This window comes from Penicillium soppii (genome assembly GCF_028829465.1).
Source record: "Penicillium soppii strain IBT 18220 chromosome Unknown utg000007l, whole genome shotgun sequence".
NCBI lineage: Eukaryota > Fungi > Ascomycota > Eurotiomycetes > Eurotiales > Aspergillaceae > Penicillium > Penicillium soppii.
In genome coordinates, this window is record NW_026643237.1 from 2,883,100 (window position 1) to 2,905,543 (window position 22,444).

General features: G+C 50.4%; 7 protein-coding genes across 7 annotated transcripts; 3 read left to right on the forward strand and 4 right to left on the reverse strand.

Moving 5' to 3' along the window:
• Positions 1-87: 87 nt before the first annotated feature.
• Positions 88-1,953, reverse strand: N7529_010353 (uncharacterized protein; the record flags this gene model as incomplete). The annotated part of the gene is made up of 1 exon (XM_057245880.1): positions 88-1,953. The coding sequence occupies one exon, from the start codon at positions 1,951-1,953 to the stop codon at positions 88-90; it is 1,866 nt and encodes a 621-aa protein (XP_057094143.1).
• Positions 1,954-2,561: 608 nt separating this feature from the next.
• On the reverse strand, positions 2,562-4,966 carry vps27 (ESCRT-0 subunit protein VPS27; the record flags this gene model as incomplete). Its single annotated transcript, XM_057245881.1, has 5 exons — positions 2,562-3,424; positions 3,480-4,251; positions 4,311-4,592; positions 4,659-4,791; positions 4,899-4,966. 5 exons carry the CDS (start codon positions 4,964-4,966, stop codon positions 2,562-2,564), a joined length of 2,118 nt encoding a protein of 705 aa, XP_057094144.1.
• A 398-nt stretch (positions 4,967-5,364) lies between these two features.
• Positions 5,365-8,736, forward strand: N7529_010355 (putative ubiquitin C-terminal hydrolase; the record flags this gene model as incomplete). Its single annotated transcript, XM_057245882.1, has 2 exons — positions 5,365-5,592; positions 5,647-8,736. 2 exons carry the CDS (start codon positions 5,365-5,367, stop codon positions 8,734-8,736), a joined length of 3,318 nt encoding a protein of 1,105 aa, XP_057094145.1.
• A 981-nt stretch (positions 8,737-9,717) lies between these two features.
• On the forward strand, positions 9,718-10,514 carry N7529_010356 (cytochrome b5-like heme/steroid binding domain-containing protein; the record flags this gene model as incomplete). Its single annotated transcript, XM_057245883.1, has 3 exons — positions 9,718-9,836; positions 10,067-10,193; positions 10,347-10,514. The coding sequence occupies 3 exons, from the start codon at positions 9,718-9,720 to the stop codon at positions 10,512-10,514; spliced, it is 414 nt and encodes a 137-aa protein (XP_057094146.1).
• A 2,326-nt stretch (positions 10,515-12,840) lies between these two features.
• N7529_010357 (uncharacterized protein) lies at positions 12,841-14,017 on the reverse strand (the record flags this gene model as incomplete). Its single annotated transcript, XM_057245884.1, has 3 exons — positions 12,841-12,879; positions 12,928-13,710; positions 13,766-14,017. 3 exons carry the CDS (start codon positions 14,015-14,017, stop codon positions 12,841-12,843), a joined length of 1,074 nt encoding a protein of 357 aa, XP_057094147.1.
• A 1,644-nt stretch (positions 14,018-15,661) lies between these two features.
• N7529_010358 (Glutamate--cysteine ligase) lies at positions 15,662-17,863 on the forward strand (the record flags this gene model as incomplete). The annotated part of the gene is made up of 7 exons (XM_057245885.1): positions 15,662-15,696; positions 15,742-15,799; positions 15,846-15,911; positions 15,969-16,069; positions 16,125-16,247; positions 16,426-16,891; positions 16,946-17,863. The coding sequence occupies 7 exons, from the start codon at positions 15,662-15,664 to the stop codon at positions 17,861-17,863; spliced, it is 1,767 nt and encodes a 588-aa protein (XP_057094148.1).
• Positions 17,864-18,383: 520 nt separating this feature from the next.
• Positions 18,384-22,427, reverse strand: N7529_010359 (putative RNA binding effector protein Scp160; the record flags this gene model as incomplete). Its single annotated transcript, XM_057245886.1, has 4 exons — positions 18,384-19,321; positions 19,402-21,667; positions 21,727-21,974; positions 22,034-22,427. 4 exons carry the CDS (start codon positions 22,425-22,427, stop codon positions 18,384-18,386), a joined length of 3,846 nt encoding a protein of 1,281 aa, XP_057094149.1.
• Positions 22,428-22,444: the final 17 nt, after the last annotated feature.

Sequence of the window (22,444 nt, forward strand, 5' to 3'; positions counted from 1 at the left end):
GAAATCAGAATGCCACTAACGCCAAACAACTGTGGAGCTTGAGAACTGTCATGAAAGTAAAGGGGGTAAAGAGTGAAAGAATCTAAATTAGCCGTGGATGGCGACCTCTCGGCTCTCCCACATCCGGCGGATCAGCATGGCGTTGTCGCTTGCCTGGGATTGCTCGGTCTTGTTCTCACCACTCAGGTCACGTGAAACTTCGGCTGAGGTAGAGAGGATGCGGTGGGATGGGTCATTGGACTTGGCAGCGGTTGCAGGGGTTGTGGGATCGCTGTTTGTCGCTGGGTCTTCGGTGGGGATTGGATTACGCAGCTGAGATTTGGATCCGGGGCTTGTGCTTAGCTTGTTTGGGCGTTTTCCATTCTGGAGAAGAGGTAATGAAGGGGCGGATTTAATTGGGTTGCCGAGACCTGGTTCCTGCTGCGCTTTGTGGGCTCGACCAATATATCGAAGACGAGAGAAGCTCTGCGCGGTAGGTGACTGGAAGCGTCGCACGACCATCAATTCAAGTGATGTTTTCTCGTATGCCTTACGAATGTGGCGAGTTTCGCTGTCGTGCCCTGCACCGCCAGCTCGACCATCGCCATTCATCCCTCTGCCGGCATCGTAAGAGCCTGCACCAGGGCGCTGGTTGGGGGCGAAGGTTGGGTCAATGGCAGAAGGTGGCGCGGCTGCAGTTACTCCATGCGTATCAGGGGGAGAATTGTTGAGAGCGGCTGTACGCTGAAGCCAAAGCTTCTGTTGAGTGCGAGATGGTAGGTCGGCACCTCGGGGCCGTGCAGGAGAGGCAGTGGATTTGGCAGCACCGCCGTTAGGTGAAGGTGGTGTTTGCGGGTGATAGTGGGGTAGAAAAGAAGAAGGAGTGGTCGGGTCTGAATCGGTGCGAGAAGATGCCTGCATGCTGTTCTTGTTGTTCAAGATGAATCTCGAGACCCCGCCTTCCATGGAAGATGAGGTCGCTTGGGGATGAGAGCCTGGCATGCTTGCCATACTCGTAGTAGAGAATGTGCGCCGAGCATTATCCTGGCCAGCAGCCAGATTGAGAGATGCACTGCTGCGCGATGCGGGATTAGTAGTATTGGTCTCTGGCTTGACCATGGCCAAGATGGACGACATGGCGGGAGGGGCTTTGGACGAGTGTGAAGGGCTTAGTAGGCGATTTGCGATGTCACCCTGCTCGGTATGCTGGCTAGACTGCTCGGCCTCGTCTTCGTGCTGCTCATCGTGCTTGTCCTCGTCCTCCTCCATCAGCTCAGCGCGTTCTCGGATAAACTTATTAGTGACCGACTCGGGAAGACTGGTCGCGCGAGGCATTTGTGGATAAGGTCGTTTGACGAAAGTCAGAGGATCGACAAGGATGGTACCGTTGTCAGCGCTGGGGTTAGATGGCGCGACAGAGTTGCGCCTCGTACTTTCGGGCGACTGCGTAGTATCTTCCCACTCGGCCTCGTCGGTCTCATCATCGCCAAGCTCAAAGCCGACCGTCTTCTTCTTCACCCCACTGGAGGGAGGTCGCTCCGTCACCAAGGCTTTCTTTCCAACAGCCGATGGATTCCGGCGCAGCGCAGGAGTCGAATAGTTTCTCTTCATGGGAGGAGGGGTTGGGTGATCGCCTACAGCGTTATCCCAACGGATGTGCCCGCCTTCTTTGGGACTCGCTATTGGAGTTGCGGGTGCAGACTTCTTGCGCTGATGATGCCGCCCGGTGGTCTCGGGGCCTAGTTGAAATCGTTGAAGTTTATTGAAGTTTTTGCTAGTGGAGGAGTTTCGATGATGGTTGCGGTGAACAACATGGGCGCGGTGAGGCTTAGCATGCGCGGCTGCCTTCAGCTGAGACTCCGACAGGTCACTGGTATTGGCACGCGTGACAACTGCATGGGAGGACACTGCACGGCGACCTAAACCGGGGCGCTTGACGGGGGATGATGTATTGGAAGTATTGGAGGTAGGCATGGCGGTAAGCGAAAAGCTCCTAAGGGAGCCACAGGCGGGTAATTAAGTATGCCAACGGAGCATAGAATGTGGGGATTGGCCGAGGCAAGTTGGTCAAGAGGTCGCACGGCAGATCGGAGATGCAGGCAAAAAGCAATGAATATTCAATAGTTGCAAGCCGGCCGGGTTACACCGGTTTCCGCCACCAATAAAAAAAATTAATGAGAAAGGAAAAAGTCAAAAGTAAGGAAAAGACGCTGAGATTTCGAGGCGAATTGGAGAAGTGATGAAGAGAGGTTGATCTCGCTGTCTTCGGCGATTAAGGAGCGGGTAACAATAGTTAGCTGCCGTGGGGTGGACACCTTATACCTCAGGCAGTGTTTATTGCCTCAGGTTTCAAGTCAGTTTCAACTTCAACGAATGGAATTTGAACTAGAAATTGCGTCGCCATGTATATAACTTTACCATTACTGGGATCGTGAATAAAATACATGATTTTATACTAGATATATCTCCATTCGCCCGCTTTAGGCTACGCATTCAATCTGCTAAAAGTCTTCAGGTATCATCAGGCAAAGAAATGAAAAGCAAAGATAAGATCACAAGGAACGCCCAGATATATGTAGATGCTACAGCTCAATCAAGCTTTCCTCCACTGCTGGTCGAGGTGGTTGTTGATAAGGCGGTTGACCGGAAGTCTCGGGTGCATACGTCCCCGGCTGTCCGGCGTTCATCAGAGGGTAAGCGGATGACACGGCGTGAGGAGGTTGCTGAAGCTGAGGTTGAGACTGATAGTAGTACGATTGATCAGAAGGACTATTTGATTGCTGGTGAAGTGCTGGCGCAGGAGAAGGTACAGGGTAGCCAGATGACTGAGCATACCCCGCATATGAAAATTGTTCGGGCGCGGAGGGAGGGCCGGATGGGAGTGCACTGGGTTCATGTTGGGAATCCCGGCGCAGTATTGGTGATGGCTGGTATGGAGTTTCCACGCCTGGTGATTTCGCTGAGTTTGGATCTTGAGGCCCAGCATAATAGTGACCAGGGGCACTTGGGGTCGAAGCAGTAGTATGGTGATTAGGAACGACGTTGCTGGGCGAGGGTGACCCGAGAGATGGATATGGGTTTGTACCCCAGGCTTGATTGTGGGACTCATTTGTGGGGGCCCCATGCTGAGCATGCGGTGGATATGCATGGCTCTGGACAGTGCTGGGTGGACCTTGGAATCCGTCATTACTTGGTTGCGGTGTGTACATTGTGGTCAGCGGACGGGCACTGTCTATTTGGTTTCCATAATAGAAGTTCTCGGCTCCTGATTTTACATCAGGAGCTTGATGAAACCCAGACTGGATGTTGGGGTACTGAGCAGCTCCAGGAACAGCTCCATAGCCAAGGTTGTGGTGAGAATAAGCATTGGTGAGACGTTCTTCTAGCATCCGATCGTAGTAGCGAACGACAGTGGAAAGCTTGGCATGTAAATCCAGTAATGTATCTACGACAATTAGCTTGGAACGTTATAATAAAATACTTAGGGAAATTGAACTTGCCGTGCTTGCTCATAGTCTCGCCATAACTCCGAGCCAGCTTGGGTCGAAGTGCACCAATACTCTCATATAACTCCTGAATTTGTGGTTCCCTGAGAATTGTTCCAGGAGGTTGGTGTTGGAGCCTATCGACCAGTGTAGAAAAGAGATGGATATTCTCAATTTCGACGGCCGTAAGTTCATAAGGATTCTTGGGTACTGGGGTAGGCGTGCTAGAGGATTCACGCAACGCAGAGCTCGAGGCAGGAACATTTTTGAGTGCGGCAGCATGTTGCTGCTTGTGTTGTTCCATGTCTCGCAGGGACGCTTCAATTGCAGCCTTCAGATCTGCGTCTTCCTCTTCTATATTTTGTGAAGCGACAGGGATTTTGGTCGGTTCTGGAGCGTTGCTTGTCTGGGCAACAAATCCGGTAGAACCTCTCCCCTCAGCTTCGTCGAGACTCATTTGTAAGGCACGGCGCAAGTCGTCGTCGAACCCGATATCCGCTTTAGCGGCCCGGGGCTCCATGGTGTTGGACTTGCTGATAGAGTTGTTCTTGAATGCCGATCGATCCATGAGACCTGGTGGCGCAAATGTCCTGGAGGTTAGTTTGGCATGACAGCCATCATCCACTCTGACCGGCTGCAATATTCCAAGATGTGGCAATGGGATGAGTTTGCTAGAACATTGAGCATCAAAAACATTGCCACAGTTGCGGCAGTGGTGTTTGCGATTCATGAAACTGAAGGCAGTCCGGCATCGCATACAAACATCGGAGTCGATCCACTCTGGCGGCTGAGACAGATTTACATGTTAGCATTTGGCCCTACGCGAACACGTTGGGAAATACTCACTGCGCTGCTCTCAAGCATGCTGCCACTCATTTCGGTCTTGGGTGGGAAACGGTAACCTTCGCTCTGCAGCTTGCGATATGTCTCGCCCAGATACATCAAATCCATCCGACCCTGTGCAGCCATAGCCCAATTCTGAATAAGCTCCAACATCTTCTTCTGCACGTCGTCATTTAGCGGGGCGCCCTCGGATTTGAGTAATGAGACAAGGTTGTCCATGAATTCGCGGGAAGCGATTTCAGCCAGAAAGTGGGTGCCTCCATTCTTGACACATGTATCCGTCAACTGTAGGCAGCCGCGCTTATCAGTGTATGTTCCTTGTCAACTATCAATTAGGAGCGGAAGTTTTACCTTCAGTGTGGCCAGCTGAATGTTTGGATTTCTATTCTCGAGTCGACGCTTCAAAGACTTCATTCCGTCCTTGGGTTGAACGCTCTTCGATCGAAGCATGTCCGATATTTCTAGGTTGAGGGCAATGTCTTCCCTGTGAGCGAGTTGGCAAGTTGGTCAGTCAACTATATATTTTGGACAATCTCAGGTCGTAGTACATACGACCATGAGTATTATCACAGCGCGACGATCAGAACTTACAGTGAGGAAGCTGTCGCCCGCTCGATTTGTTCATCGAGAGGCGACGTTGAAGAGAACCAACCAGCCATAGTGAAGGCAGTACGCCTTAAAAGTGCACAATACGTGAGTCAAGGTGTGATGAGATTGCAGCAGAAGGCCAAGACACCTAAAATGCAACGAATTTGAAGATCAGGCTGATAAGTTGAAAGAGGAGACCTCGGGAGCTTCCAGGCACATCTCAAAGTGACTAAGCCCCTGGCGTCATAGGCTGGGGGCGGTGAAGTACTGTCATCTGATACCCCAGAAGGCATCCCGCATTGCGTACCTGGATTCTGTCCTCTTTAATTTGATCTGCCTTTCGTTACTTGTTGTTCATTTCAACTTGGTCACCCCTTGGACTGTGTATGCAAATTACCTGGGCGTCCCCCTCTCTTTTAGCTTGAACATAATCATGCGCTAAGTCCGCTTATCGCTGCCTGGATCTACCATGTCCTCCGATGCGGCGACATTGCCATCTCCACCAACCATGCCACCGTGGAAGGACACCCAGCGTCCTTTTTCGGTGGGGGAAACCATGCATACAAGTGGGCAGGTTAAAAGACCAGATTCATATTCAAAAGCACACCCCCTTCCCACTCCGCGGCGACCTCGATTCCCCAATATCAAAGACCTGCAGGATCAGGCTGCTGCATTGAATGTCAATGATACCACACCAGTGCGTGTTAGATTTTCCTTAAAGCTAGTCTGACTCACTAACAGGGAATTTTAGCTCGATTTTCTCCTCACAACGGCTGCCGAAGCGATTGACAAGGCCAGGAACCTTGTGGAGGATTACCCCGATAAGGCTTACGTCCAGTACCTGTGTGCCTCTGAGATCACTATCAACATTATTCCTCACCATCCGGGCTATCGAACAAGCGTCCAGCGCCCCGAGTGGCACAAGGAGTTTGCCGATCTAATGAAGGCTGTACGCGCTAAACAAGGCACCATGGATGCTATCAAGCAGGGAATAATTGAGGACAATTTGGCCAGTAACATGCAGCCAACCGGTGCATTCACCTCCAGATCGCCAGAACAAAGCTATGTCACGCCAAGAGGTCGTGAGAACCGAGAGTCTGGAACAAACTCAGTCCGCATGCCGAGTCCGACGCAGTATCAAAGGATGCCAGACTCCAACCCGAATTCCCAGCCGTTCTCTAGCCCCCCGGATGACGCGCTTGCGCAACGTTTTGCCAAACTTAAGGCCTCTCCTCCTTCTGGTCAATTTGAGTTGGGGTCAATTACTACTGGTCCAAGAAGCCCAATTTTAGGATCTGCAGCGCTTGGCCCACTTCATTCATCAAACGTGCCTCCGCCGGCTCATGACTCTCCGCCGCCGAGACGTCCCTTGGGACCTCGCGGAATGGGGTCTTCACCTAATGTGCCAACAATACCACCAAAGGTTCCTCTCAACACATCGCTCCCACGTGCTCCTGATCCGGCCTATAGTCCTGTCTTCACCGTACCGTCAAAGCCAACATCCAATCCTCCAAGGTCCTCGACAGAAAGCGCACGCTCGGGCAATCCGAGATATTCGCAGTTTAGCAGTTCCCCTCGGGTCAGCCCGAATCGGGGAGGCCTCGATGACAATCCATACAGATCCATGACGCCCAACGGGTCGAAGTCGGCGCGAGAAACACGCAGCAACTCACCCGACTTACCACACAGTACGACAATTACAGCTCCAAGCCTTTTAGAAAATCTACGGAAATATAACATCCTACTCATTGACGTTCGTGGCCGAGACCAGTATGACAACGGTCATGTATATGCGAAATCCATCATTTGCATAGAGCCTGTGGTTCTGAAGGAGAACGTATCGGCAGAAGAGCTTGAAGAAAGATTGGTTGTCTCGCCGGAGCATGAACAGGTCTTGTTTGAGAAGCGAAATGAATTCGATCTTGTGGTCTACTATGATCAAAGCGCGGAATCCGTCAGTTATCTCGCAGGCTCGCCAGTGGGGACATCTGCTCCTCATTTGAGAGCACTTCATGATACTCTCTACGAATTCAATGCATACAAGCCGTTGAAGGCCGGGCGGCCCCCCGCTCTCCTGCTTGGTGGGTTGGATGCCTGGATCGACCTTTTAGGGCAACAATCATTGGCCACATCCTCAACCGCCGCTGCCATGAGCTCTCTGCAGGCTAGAAAGCCGGTTCTTAGACCTGGTCGACCACTAGGTAGAGTCCCCACTATGGCTAGTGCGAATTCAAGTCTGGAAATTCGAAAGCGGCGGCTGCGCGAGTTTACTCCCCTAAACTCGAAGGAGTTGTCTGAGTGGATGGAAAAATCGAAAGTCGAGGAGATCGACACAAACAGCTATACCGATGAAGACTCCCTCACGGAGGAACCAGACGCGACGACACAAGAGCCTTCAACCCCGTATGTCCATACGTATGAGGCTTTCTTTCGTCGTTTCCCTGAGGCCCATGATGTGCAACAGTCCATGACCCACCCGGATTCTCGCCCTCCGCCCGCTCCTGCGTACTCTCACACTCAGTCCCAGTCCCAGTCCCAGTCCCATTCGCATGCCCATGCTCCAAACTATGATGTGCAAATTCCAGTGGTTCCCTCACGGCCGCGTCCGGCCGTCCCTCGTCCCAGTTACAGCGGAGTCTCAGATGGGCGACAAATCCAGCCACATTTGGAGCGCCAGAATTCAGCAAGCAGAACAGCACTGTATGCTCCAACTTCTCGGTTGGATCGCCTCAAGCTTCCGCGAACGGGCTTGACCAATTTTGGTGTTACATGCTACATGAATTCCACCATCCAATGCCTCAGCGCAACAATCTCAATGAGCCGATTTTTCATCGACAATCGGTTCCGTTACTACGTACAGAAAAATTGGAAGGGATCTCAAGGCGTAATGCCCGGGCTTTATGCTAATTTGACTCGGTCGCTATGGAAAAATGACGTAGAGGTCATCATGCCGACCTCGTTCCGAAATTTCTGTGGTCGCTTGAACCGAGAGTGGGCCATCGATCGACAGCAAGATGCCAAGGAATTCTTCGATTTTCTGGTGGATTGTCTTCATGAGGATCTCAATGTGAATTGGCAACGTACGCCGCTCCGACCGTTGACCTTTTCGGAGGAGATGCAGCGAGAACGAATGCCCATGACCAAGGTTTCTCGAATTGAATGGGACAGGTACCGTCATCGGGAGGAGTCTTTTATATCCTCCCTTTTCGCCGGACAACACGCCAGTCGATTACGTTGCACGACCTGTCGACAGACGTCCACTACATATGAGGCTTTCTATAGTATCAGTGTCGAGATTCCTTCGTCAGGTACCGGTGATATTTACCAGTGTCTCCGTAGCTACTGCAAAGAGGAAATGCTGAGTGGCGACGAAGTTTGGAAATGTCCACACTGCAAATGCAAGCGGATGGCAACCAAGCAAATCATTATTACCCGCGCGCCCCAAATTCTCGTCGTGCACTTCAAGCGCTTCTCCGCATCGAAGACTCAGAGCGCGCGAAAGATCCACACCCCGATCGAGTTCCCACTGCACGGTCTCCAGATGGACGATTTTGTCATCTCGCACTCGAGCCCTGCCCCTCCGGACTCCGAGGCTGTGCCCATTACGGGTGCTACAGTCCCACCATTTATGTATGATGCCTTTGGTGTTCTACGGCATCTCGGCTCTTCCATGGGCAGTGGACATTATATCTCCTTGGTCCGCGATGCGGAGCGGCAATGCTGGCGAAAGTTCGATGATGAGCGGGCGACAGATTTCAATCCCCGGGACTTGCGGCCGCGAGACCGGCTTCAGAACGAGCAGGCGTACATTGTGTTTTATGAGCGAGTTCCAGCGAAATGAGCGTTTTGTGTTTTCTAGCATTATGATGGTCACGATAGAGTATATATTATTATACACATATGAGTAACGTGAGAGTAAGGATAAAGCAGATACTTTAGCTCTTCCAGTGTAAATACTCCATACTTTCCAACTGTCCAGAATTCTCCAGATCTTCCAATTACTCTACTCCGTAGAACACTTAATTCCGCCCCCAGCGGAAAGCGGATACCGACGGCGCTACCCGAAGATTGAACTCCCCCGAGGTTACGGTTATACAGGCAAACTGACCAGGCAATTGAGATCTGACACATTCTACAGTGAATTTCTAATGGAATGCCTTGTTTTGTAATATCAATAACAATTCTAAAATTCAGAGAAACTACCAAATGTCCTAGATAAGCCCATTAAGGCCAGATCTCTACACGTCTCTTATGGAGCGATTCTCTAATAAGCAGCATCTAATTCGCCGAGAGCTACTCCGTTATGCAGACTCTATGCATTTTTTGTACACCGTGTTTTGTATATACAAACGGAGTATTTTATATATATTTTAATGTGTACACAATCAATGCACCTATTACGTGCCAATCAACTACATTTAGTCATTCAAGCACCCCTCAATCCGGGTGTAATTCACGGCATCCTAAGTCCCTGGTACCTGGCCCCACACCTAAGAGGCCGCTCAAGCGCACGTACCAGCTACATGTCAACTTTGGTTTAGTTAGGACTTTTCCTCTTCTTTCTCCTTCTTGTGACACTTCCAGCTTATTCCTTTTCTGCATCTTTGCATATCTCTCTTTCTCTTCGCGACTTTTGATTCTCATTTTTAGGCTCTTTTCTCAATACTCGTAAGTTGTTCTCCCTGTCTCCTATCTTCGTCCCAACATTTCTCGGAGCCCGTTTTCTCCTATCGCCAACTCCACCTCAACACACTCCCCTCTTCAACTTGGTTCTTGCTGTCCGACTGACAACTCCTGTCAATTCTTCGCAGATACCTTCACCATGGCTGAAATCAAGGAACTCACTTTCTCCGAGATTGCGGAACACAACACCAAGAAGGATCTCTACCTGATCGTCCACGACAAGGTCTACGATTGCACCAGCTTCGTTGATGAGCACCCGTACGTCTTCCCTAATTCTACTTGTTCTCACCGGATTTTCAAATCCAGTGGCTATTATCTCTCAATCCGATCGATTTCCTGTCGCGTGGGGGTGCGAGAAAGAAAGAAAAACGCCACTTCGGCCAATTTTCTTTCTATCCCTATCGCACTGTCCTAACAACAATCCCACTCATCCCTTGAAAGCAAGATATCTCGAATCGACTCGCTAATCAATCTCTTTTCCTTTACAGTGGTGGTGAGGAAGTCCTCCTCGATGTCGGCGGTCAGGACAGCACCGAGGCCTTCGAAGATGTCGGCCACAGTGATGAAGCGCGTGAGATTCTGGACGCCATGCTCGTCGGCACCGTGAAGCGCATGGTACGTTTTTTTATCAAAAATCCAAGCCTCAATTTTCCACCTCCCAACTCTATCCCCGCAATACCCTCGGCCCCAACGCTCTGCACGCACAAAATCACATGCGCCGATTCCCAATAATCACACTTGATACTGACACTAACTCTACCTCTCTAGCCCGGTGACCCCGAGCCCAAGGCCACTCACACCGCAACCGCCTCCACATCCTCTTCCTCCTCCGCCAGCGGCTTTGGCGTCGGCCTCTACGCCGTCATTCTCATCGGTGGCGCTATCGCCTACGGTGCATACAACTACCTCCAGGCTCAACAGGCCCAGCAACAGTAGGCTGGACTGTGTGAGTTGTGACCGAGTGTTTTTGGGTGCTTTTTAGAATATCGAGTTCGGGGAATACCTGAGATATCGAAATGCAGTGAAATTTAATCCCCCATTGGGAGTGTGGCTAAAAGAGCAAAGAGCGCGTGTTTTTCGAGTTTCGGGTCTTATGAATATCTCTTTTTGTATCTTCTTTTTTCTTTACCGATTATCTTTTTATCTATATGGGATTTTAACATTGGGTTGATCTTTTTCTTCGTTCAATTCTCCGATACTTCATTGCTTTGATTTCATATGGGACGATCTTCGATTTTCGACTCTACCAATAGACACATGCATACGCAATGTCACATCTATTTCCGATTTGGAAGACTGCCAGTCTTGTTTCCAAGTTACAAGATTCAGATAGTCGATAACAGGGGCAATTGTCGCCGATCGGTGTTCCGAAATACCCCGGAATGATTTACTCCTTTTGGCGTGACGATCCCGATCCATTCGCCGACAACCCCCCGATTTCACAGATTGGACTACGTACTCCGTACATCCCCTCACATCTCCAATATCTCCGCTGCGGGGAGTATCTACACTGTTGAGGGGTCTCATGGGCGAGTTTCTAATGCTTCCGATTCTGTTCTAAAATTGTTTGAGATCTGTCGGACCTAACAAGTAGAGTTTAGCGCCTATATACCTCCAGTGCTGGAGCTTATCCAGCCCGGTGTCAATTTCCTGTTTCTTGAATTTGATACTATAAATGGCGGTCCTGTGTTTTGCCTGTTTAAGTTAGTTTTACTGTTTCTTGCCCAGCAGCTTAATACACCGTCACGTAACCTCCCGAGGTCCCTTCCAAGTTCAATGCTCCGACATAAAAGACCCGTCTTCGCCCCTCATCCTCGCAGCTACAGCTACACTCAATATTGATCATATTATTATGAAGATACAACTCTGGCTAAGGGCTACAGTATATCGTTAGTACCTTGGCTTCTTAAAACGATGGCTGACATTGCTCAATCTGGTCAACCAGTTTCTCGATGTTCTTTAAAACAGCTAACACCCCCCGTGCCATACGATTATCCGGGCGTCCCGCAGGCACATGGAGAAAGGCTACTCTCAAATATTGCCCGCGTTAATGCCCATCTGCCAAAGATGAATAGAAAAACCACTCGCAAAGATTATGCCCGGCATTACTCGACTGCCGCGACCCAATATCCTAGACTCCCGGAGAAGAGCCGCTAAGTCAGATAAAAGAGATAGAGCACTAGAAGGAGAATTGACTTACGGTGCAGGCTATCTGAAAAGTTGCCGACGCCAACGCAATATCAAGTTCAGGGCTGATCTTGGGTAGGCATCCAGCCTAGTAACCATGCTGCTTGACATCATCGCCTGACGGAAAATCTCCTTCATTGTCGGCGTGAATATAGCCATCGCGCCGGGCAAATGTTAGTTATCCTCCCTGGCCCTCATTCCCAAATGTATAAACAGCTGGACCTGGACAGTCTCTCCCGGCTTTGCAGCAAAGTCATACAAAAGGCGCATCACCATCCCACAAAGAGTGAATCAACTTTCGAGACGCATCATGTATAGAGGGAATATTTTCCACAATTTTTAGAATAAGAATATCGCGCTTTTTTTTACTGCGGGGTTTCACGTCCGGGAAGTCGTCCTTCAATACGGCAACGGAGCTGTAATCGAGCCCAGAGCTGTACAACTACAAGGATAGTTAGTCTCAAGAAAACTTCATAGAGAAGGGTCATCATACACCTACCCCCTGTAAGGGCCACTAGAAGTTCTGCTTGGGGAACTCATTGTGATCGACGTTGGCAGGACTAGTTTGGTTAAGTGCAGTCACCACGATTACGAGAAAGAACGGTGGCAGGAAATAAAGAATATAGGCTTCATTAATAGCAGGTAAATATTATATATCCTGTGGTATTGAAATTCTAGTAAGGAGATGGAAAAGACTGCCTACTCCTCCTCCCCCTCCCCCCAACCCCCAATTGTTATCACCATAAGCGCCAACATCACCTGGGCAGGATTAGAGGATGACCAACAGTGCGGGGTGGCTGGGTAAGTCCAAATTTACGGCGGCAGATATAGAGCTAGCTATACCTTTGATGTTGGCAATAATAGCAAAGAATAACTACTTGCCTCCATTCTGCTTGGGTTCATTTGCATCTGCAAACATGAGTGTTTCGAAGAACATATCAAGTTTTACATGGAAGTTCCCGATTTTTCTTAAATACACATGTACTCTTGTAAATTTAGTATTGGGACTATGGCTCTATAACCCGAACCTTATGCCAACGGGCGGATCAGAAGCCCTGCAGGATCGTTCATCGATCTAATTACCCGTGGTGATAGAGCGGACCATTTCAGGGTGCTGTACATATATTAGTAAATACTAACAAAATAGAGAAGTTGAACGTACCCATCGCTTCATGATATCTGGATGACTGACACCATAATTATGCAGCACCTTCATACCCAGTGTATCAAGGGACCCCAATGGACTCAAATATTCATCCGGTTCCTCTCCAACGCAAGGGTAATGAGCATGAACATCTCGTTGAATACTCTCCAAGGCCTGCATACTCGACGGCGACAACAACGATGTATCATATCGCAGATTAGTGCCCACGCCAATACTGAAGCGATCCGTGCTACCGGGAGGCAGAGCCGTGACGCGATGCCAAGCAGCCGAGCACACCCCATACGTCGCTGCTTGGGCAGTCTTTCCAACGATGAAGACCAAGGAGCCGTCCCTGGGCGGGCAGTTAATCCATTCACCCTTGCCATTTTGCGCTTGTAGCGCTACATGCTCGGTCACTTGGTGAATCAGCGTGGTGAATGTGTGATCTTGGTGGGCACCTAGTGCACTAAGATCTGCTTCTGACGCTGTCGCCGGTGGACCGGGGTATTTTATCATGCGCATGCGGTACTGCTGCTTCTCGTCGAATAGGGAACTGAGAGCGGCGCCGTTGACACCGATGGCTTCGGCCATCAGCTCCCGTAGCATCTTTTCCACTTTTGCGATCTCCTCTATGTAGTTTTTGAATGAGGCAGTGAAGTCCGGAAGTATAGATTCTGCTGGCCATTGACTGGGTCCCCAGAGGTTGCGGTATGCTGGTCCTGCAATCTCACCTGGGATGGGATGGGCCACGGTGAGATGCTCCCGGGTATCGATGTTGTTATCTGTGTACTCCGTGCCCATCTATATTATTAGCCATCATTTATATATGCCTTGACGAGACTGCTGAGATCCTTACTGCTGTGTAGCCTAGGAACCCTGGGACATTTGCAATATCGAGCTTCTTTTTCTCTTCTTCGGGAAGATTAAAGAATGCTTCACATTCAGCCTTGGCCTTGGCGAAGGTTTCGGGGCTGAAAGGAAGACCAGTCACGTAGCACATTCCCACATTGCGAACAATGTGCAACATGTGCAGACGTAGGGCTTCTCTGGCACCCGGGTCCTTGAGCAAAGAGAGATCCAAGGTGGGAATGGTAGTAAAGTCAGACATTTTGGAGTCAAAAGATATACACTGTGATTTTAGCGGTTGTTTCTGGCGTTTGATTCTTGACAACACATGACTTAAATAGTTTTGACCGGTGATAATCAAATATTGAGAGATCGGGTAACCAGTTTACCATGACGTTTTCTTTTTTCGATTTGCTGTTCAAATAGTTTGTGTTCTGTTGTTCATTTCCCCATACATCCATGCATACATATGATCTGCACAATTACGCAACGTATACGGTATAGTCGGCCATGTGGACAGATGCATCGACCACAGCCGGCCCGATGCGAGACATGTCATATAAAAGTTTGTCCGTATTGAAATCAACAGTATCGGAGAAAGGGCATAAGAACTGGGTTATTAGATCTCCAGGGCTTTTTACACAACTTAGTAGTTTCCCAGACGTTATGAGTCGCCGTGAGCGAGGAATATCGTGGGTACTGCATTCATTAGTCTATTTCAACTTACTGATACCAATATGCACATAGCACATTTAGACAATATCTGACATCGTATCAAATTTGCCATCCGCCTTCATTTGCATATGGTGTGTAGTACCACTTATATTAGAATGATTGGGATGACCCAATATTGCGCGTATTCTTCCTTCGCCTCTTCGTCTGACCGCTTCCTTTCCCCTCCTTCTTTCGCTTCTTTCTCTCGCCATTGGTGCCTGTTGACTCAATGGCTTTCCGAGACCTTGTGAGTATGGAGTACCATAGGCTCTGCATCTATCAGGCTGCCTGAACTCATTGACCGATATATCCATGAATGCAAACAGCACATTGGGGTAAGATCTGCCGTCGTATGAAACCTGCCATCCGCCTTCATTTGCATATGGTGTGTAGTACCACCTCATCAAAATGATTGGGATTACCGAATGTTGCGCGTATCTTTCCCTAGCCTCTTTGTCTGGCCTCTTCCTTTTCCCTCCTTCTTTCGATTTTCTCTCTCGCAATTGGTGCCTGTCGATTCACTAGCTTTCCCAGACATTGCGAGTGTGGAATATCAAAGGCTCAACATCTATCAGGTTTTCTCAACCAATTGACAGATGTACGTAATCAGTAGGATGAGGAGAGATCTGCCGCCGTATCAAGATTGCCATCGGCCCCGTTGTGCATATGGTGTGTAGTACCACTTCTATTAAAATGGTTAGGATAACAGAATCTTGCACGTACCTCTCTTTCGCCTGAGCTTTTCGTCTCAAGATCCATGTCTCCATTGATATTTGTCAAGATACTGGAGTTCCAAGACATGATGAGAGATTGTAAGTATGGAGTATCATAGGCTCTGTATCCAATCAGGTTGTCTGAAATCACTGCCACACATATCTACAGCAGATGTAGATAACATCTGCCATCGTATCAAGATGGCTTCAGCCCCAATGTGCATATGGTGTGTACCATCACGTCTGTTGAGATGTTCGGAGTGACGAATCTTGCAGAAATTATACAATGACGTTATTGTCGCCGTTTGCGTCCATCAACCGAACTGACGTGTCCTAACGGCACGACGGGTAGAAGATGACTTTATAAGTTCCGCCAGAACGCTTGCGACATTTCCCCAGAGATTGTGTGATCAAAGATCATAGATTGTTCTCTCTTATCATTGGATATTTGTTATCTCTTATTATTGAATACTTGCACAATGGGATGCACCACTGCAGATCGGGAGGCCAGGTTGTAAGTTACCTGCAATATGTCTCCGTCCAGCGCTTACCTTCATAGTCTTTCATGGAAAGAGATTGCGGCGAACAAAGCACATTTGAGACGGCTTGCTTCCGAGGTAAGAATTCCTTTTGCAAGATGGGTCTGTGTCGCTGACAATACAGCAATGTATCTTGGTTTGGAATCAGTATAAAAATCTTGATGAGTACCCGCCACTTTGGGGCGATGAGGTACGCAATTATGGCTCTCATAAAAGCAATTATTGAATTGACCATGATATATTTCAGGTTGAATACCTCATCGTGTCGTTAGACCGACAAAACAAGACGGCCACTTTGGCTTTGAAGCAGCACGACCTCTTGGAGAAATGGGAGGAATCTTCCAAAGAGTGCGCTCGGCCCTGGTGTACAATGTATCCATCCATTCTGACAGACATTATCTAGTGGTAAAATGGCATTCCAGTTGCATCCCGAATCCATGATGTTCATGGTGGAAGGAGTGGCAGAGCCCCCATTCGGAGACAGCTTCCAGGCTATGTTGCAGGTGGAAAACAACATGAGACAACGGTAGGGCTCAGACATTAATGATTATGTTAAAGATAAACACAGTAAGGATCCTGCTGATAAATTATAGGCGAAGTGCGATCCAGGCCTGCATAGGAATAGACGAATTACCTATAACCATCCCCATGTTTCCTCGGCTTGGAGCATCAGGAAAGTTCACTAATACTGATCTGATGAATAGCAAAAAGCTTTATTCCCATGTTATGTCGGAGGATTTATTTAGTCGTTTTGAACGGTCCAAAGTCCTCGCTGATAACCTGCGAGGCCGACAGGGTAGGATTGGCGAAGCAAACGTCCCAGTGTTTCAAGATATCCATACGCCCTGGCCGTGGAAGGATGGCTTAGCTCATGGGGAAGAAATGAAAGAAAACACACCATTTCCACTTCCTGCCCCCACCCCTAACTGTGTGTTGCTCGATCATTTTGCTTGGAGTGGCGGAGCTTGTGGGCTACAGGTTACCTTTCAAGCCAAAAACCTTGACGAAGCACGCTCGCTACATGATCAGTTATGTCCGTTGAGTGCCATTATGCTGGCCCTTACCGCCGGAAGTCCCTGTTACAAGGGATACTTAGTCGATACAGATAGTCGCTGGCATATCACGAATGCGTTGAATGATGATCGAACAATGGAAGAAATCCTAAGTCAGGTTAGTATCGAAGTACGCTTTTATGAATCCGTATATTGATCATATCGAGTATAGAATGATATGGATAAGAATAGAGTGGCTTCGCAGATGCGATGGTCCTTTAGTCCCGTATATGCCGGTCACGGTGATCATCTCCCAGAAGGATACCAATCCTATAGCACTGGGGACGCGGAGACTCAAGCCCTATTAGAAAAAGCGGGAATGGACTCCACCCTCTCCGAATTCTTCTCTCATATGCTGAAATACGACCACTTGATCTTAGACCCAAAGCATCTGGAACCTGAGTCACCTCAAGATACCTATCACTTCCGTGCTCTCATTGGTAGTCTCTGGCCTGATATCCGCTTTAAACCTCCACCGGATGGAAGTGATATCGGATGGCGCGTGGAATTCCGTCCGATGGAGGTTCAGATAACGGATTTCGAAAATGCTGCATTTGTGGTGTTCATGGCGCTAATGCGTCGTGCGATTTCACATTTCGATCTCAATTTGTATCTTCCCATGGAGCTTGTGGGTGAGAACATGTGTCGATCTGTCATGAGAGACGCTGTTAACCGGAATCAATTCTGGTTCAGAGAAAGTGTTTCTAGAGACTCGAGGGAGTCGTCCCCCTCATCATCTATGTCAGGCAGTGAATCCGACTTTGCCCAGGGCTATAGAGAGATGTCACTAAGGGAGATCGTGTGCGGGTCTGATCATTCTCTTAAGGGCTCTCCTTTCCCTGGATTAGTCCCCTTGATCCACTCCCTGCTAGACGCTGCCAAATTGGACTCGGAAACTCGAAAAGTTCTCAATGGTTATTTGACATTTGTGGCCAAAAGAGCATCTGGAGAACTGTGGACGCCGGCGAAGTGGATGAGACATTTTATTCAGACGCATGAGAAATACCAAGGAGACAGTGTTGTCTCGGAGGAAATTTGTTATGACTTGGTCTGTGCCATTGAGGATCTCACCCGACATGACCTCCTTTGAATGCCACATAGTTGCATATGCATGTAGGTTGTTGATTATATGCAAATTGCGAGAATAGGGAGTTGCCTCTTTATCTTCCACTACAGTCAATCTGAATTTCCGTACACTCCAACAGCACGAGATGTGCTGCTTATAAAAAGCAATGACCTAATTCATTCAATAGCCAAAATGTCCCGTAGATCTACGTTGTTAAATCAGATGTTTCGCAACCAAACGAACACTATCCCAACACTTCGAATATCGTCTTTTGTGAAAGGTTTCCATCGATTCATCAGACAATTCTGGTCTGGAAAAGTAGCTACAAGAAAATAAGACAGACAGCAAATGAGACAGCAAATGCAATTCTCTTTTAGAGATCAAATTAACGAATATTCATGAAAGTAGGGGGGAAAACAAAGAGAAAGAAGAAGAGCCAAAAAAAGAAACAACTTAAATACCGATCCCGCTCGCTGGCATTAAAAGCAGAGAAGGATGTATGGATCGTTTTCTATGTCCTGTAATTTTCAACTGTCGCATATGCTTATCGTGCACCGTTAAGGCCATTCTGCACAGCTTCCAGGATCATCTCCTTCGCTTCTTCGAGCCCAGTGGAGCTACCGCGGATCTCGATCGCCTCGCCGGGAGTCTGTTGCTTGGGCACGTTAATACGGCAGCCGGTCTTCTTGCGAATGGCGTTGATCTGGCTACCACCTTGGCCGACGACGAATCGGTAGGTCTTGGGGTCCGGCAGAATCAGGAAGCCTGTGGCGGACTGCTGCGAGGCAGCAGCGATAGCTTTCTCGACGACGGCGCGGGCCTTAGCCACGTTCTCCGGGGATCCGGTGAGGACCCATGGGAAGGGGGTGGAGGAGGAAGAGGGGGTGGCGTTGTCAACAATTGTCCAAGAGTGGGCATCTGCAGTGACATTGGGGTCATCGGTGATCAGGGGCATGTCGGAGCTGTTGGTGTTACGGGTTTCCTCAGTCGGGGCGATGGTGGGGACAGTTTGGCCGGCGTGGTCGACAGTGACTTGGTGGTCGTTTCGCAGGCGGCGGAAGAGGGAGCCGTTGTCGGAGATGGCGTGGTGTAAGTGGCTAGGAACTTCCATAGTCTCGGCATGCTGCTGCTTCAGCATGGACAGGACGTGCTCCTTGGCGCTTTCGACAGCAGTGCTGGGTCCCTTGAGCTTAACGTCGGTGCGACCGGAGCCCTGCTTAGGGATGTCCAGGGTGACATTGAACTTGGACTCGATACCGCGACGGGTGTCGCCGCCACGGCCGATAAGAAGACGGTGTTGAGCAGTGGGGACGTCGAGAATCTCAGTGACCTGGTCCTGGCGCTCCTTGACGAAGTCCTCGATAGCGGCGATGATGCTGTCGACGATCTTACCATTACCCTCAAGGCGAATGGTCTCCTCGGTGCTCTCGGGCTTGGGGAAGCGGACCATCCTGGCGGCACTGCCGTCAGAGGGCCTCCGGCCTCAGTCACGATCTTGCGAATATTGGCACCTGTGTTGGATTAGTAAACGGGATCAACAGAGTGTTTTGTATAGAACTTACCGCCTCCACCAATCAGAGCCTTGTGGTACTTCTTCTCGACATCGATAGACTTGGTAACAGTAGCATCAAATTCGCTGGCACGCTGCTGCAAGATCTTCTTGGCTTCCGCAACTTGCTGCTTGGTACCCTTGACGCGAATTTCAACACGACCTGATGCATCCGGTGCATCGTTGGCATTAGGAACATCAATCTGGGCTCCGGTATCAGCACGAAGCTTCTCCATCTCGCGGCCGCGCTGGCCAATCAAAGAGGCGACCTGGCTCTGGGCCACGGAGATGGCAGCAGAGTGACCATTCTCGATTATCCACTGCAACAAGCTGAGGATCTCATCGCGGGCCGAGTCTGCTCCCTTGCTGGGGCCCTTCACGATAACCTCATCAGGAGCCTGCTGAGAACGGCTGGGACGAGCACCAGCATCGCTGGCAGTCTCTGCAACATCGTCACTGGCAGTTGCACGAGGGAACTGCACACGGACAGAGTAACGATCCTGGAGCTTGTTGACCTGGATACCACGCTGGCCAATCAGCTCACGGTGGTACTGGGCGGGAACCTTGAGAATGTGAGTGGTCTCATCCTCCAGTTTGCGACCCATGTTGATGATGCGCATGCGGGTAGCATCGGCCTTGGCCTTGGGTCCCTTGACCTCAACCTTGCCGTTCTCCACTTTGATATCGACATCGAACTCCTCACGGAGCTTGTTGATGTTCTCACCACGCTTACCGATCAGGAAGTTGGCGTACTTCTGAGGGAAGTCGAAGCTGGTGATGTATCCACGCTCCTTGTCGTCCTGTTCCTGCTCCGCAACGAAAGCCTCTAGCTTAGTGACAAGGTCAGCCACGACAGCCGAAGGACCGCGGAGGGAAACCTCGCACTGGGCGCCCTTGGCTTCGCCGACAATAGCACGGACGGGAATGCTGTCCTCGCCCTTGGCCTCCTGCTCACGGTTGATGAACTTCCGTGTCTTCTCCTGGTACTTGGAAGGAACTACAACCGACTTGGCAACGATATCATGCTGGTCTCCGAGGGCACGAAGAAGGAAGTCCTGGGCCTCTTGCAGACCCTTCTCGAAGGCTGCGACATCTGCGGGGGAGGGGCGCTGTCTGGGAACCTCGAAGTGGGAGGCATTTGCGGACGGGCCTTCATAGACAAGAACAACCTCGGGGCTCTCAATGTCATCCGGAACCATGAGGTGGACACCGTAATCACCCTGGAGGATGCTGGCGCTGCGGTTGCGAAGGTACTGGTGGAAGTAAGGGTCGACGGGGACGTGGCGGAGTCTGGAAGGCGGCAGAGCCTGAATCAGGTTCATGATGTCAGAACGGGCACGAATGGTGTTCTTTCCGTCACGAGAGTAAACCTCCCAAGTGACGGGTCCACCGACGCTTGGGGGAAGCGCAATGTGTGCATCATAAGTCGACTCGAGCTCCTTGATAACTTGACGGCGGCGGAGGTACTGCGACAGAGCGCTAGCGTGGGCGTGGGGACCGGCGGGTGCGTTGGGGTGCTGGCGAGACAGGTCAATGCTGGCCATCTGCATGCTAGTAGCAAGATCCATAGCATGTTCGATACCAGCCTCAATTTGGTCGAGGGGGCCAGTAATGGTGAGGAACTCGCTGTCGTCTGATGGAGGAGGCAGAACAACGGCACATCCAGTCTGTGCGACGAACTTGTGCAGAGCATCGGCCTCGTTACCCAAAATGAACTGGTGCTGGCCACGGTTGATCGCCAGCTGGCGAAGGGTCAGCTGCTGGTGCAGTTGCGCAGCCAGGCGCTCGATCTCAGCGCGAGCTTCCTGTGCGGCAGCCCTTTCTCCAGAGATAGAGATGTGCTTGTCGGGGCAAGCGACGAACTGGACTTGGCCAGGGTTAGCCTCCTGAGGAGGGGGCTGGGTTGACCAAGTATCGTAGCGGGGGACATTGATCTGCGCTTTTGTGCGCTCCTCAATGGCCCGGAGGTTGGCATCGTGTGCGCCCGCAATGAAGGGGAAGAACTCAGGAGGAACGGTCTTGAGCTTGAAGCTCATGTTTGAACCGCGCTCCTTGACGATCGCTTCGATCTCGCGGCGAGCCATCTCAGCTGCGACGGCATCACCTTCAATCAGGATATCGATGGTGTCGTCATCGTCGTCATCGGCAGCCGCGGGGCCGTCAGCGCGAGGAACCTGCACGCGGGCACCGGTACGGCTCTGGATATCCTGAATAACGGTGCCTTGGCGACCAATGATGTGGGCGCGTGCGGATGTGGGGATAGGAACACGGACGGATTGCTATTTGGAGAATATCAGTTTGGTCCTAAACCCTTGCGCGTGGATTGCATTGAACATACCTTAGATCCGACCTGCTGGGCGACCTCCCGAAGAGCCTGACGCACCGCATCCACGGAACCCTTTCCTTCGAAGATAATTGAGCCTCCAGGGCCACCGCGCATATCAACATTGGCCTTGGAGCGACGAGAGATGTCGCGCAGAATATCACGAAGAGGCTTCTTCATTTGTCCGCGGGGCTGCATCTGGGAGGGGGCGAGGCGGAGCTGCTCCATGTGCTTTCCGGGAAGGGCCATCACACGAGGGATTTCTATAGCTACAATGTTAGAAACTCGACTCACTCTTTAACCGCCAGTTTCATCAACTTACCCATTGACTTGGCGGGCAAGCCATTCGAGACAGCAGCGGCCGCGGAGGGCTTCTTTGCACCCCACGTAGCCGCAGCGGGAGCAGCGGGCTTGGGACCACTTCCCAAAGCCGGGAACAATTCCTCGGATTGTACATCGAAAGCCGGGGTCTTTTTGGTGGCAGCCTTGGGAACGGGCGTTGAGACAGATTCGGTCAGGGTAGATTGATCGGGAGTGTTTGCGTCGACGAGGATGGGCTGCTCGGCCTGCGATGAAGTGGGAGCGGGGTGTTTGAGGTCTTCCTCATCCACAATTTCCTCGACGGTGGGCTTGTGCGCCTCGACGCGGGAGTGCTGTTGTTCCAGCATGGCGGCGAGAGATCCGCCGTTGGCAGAGGTTGAAGCATCGGTGGCCATCACGGATAGATAGAAAT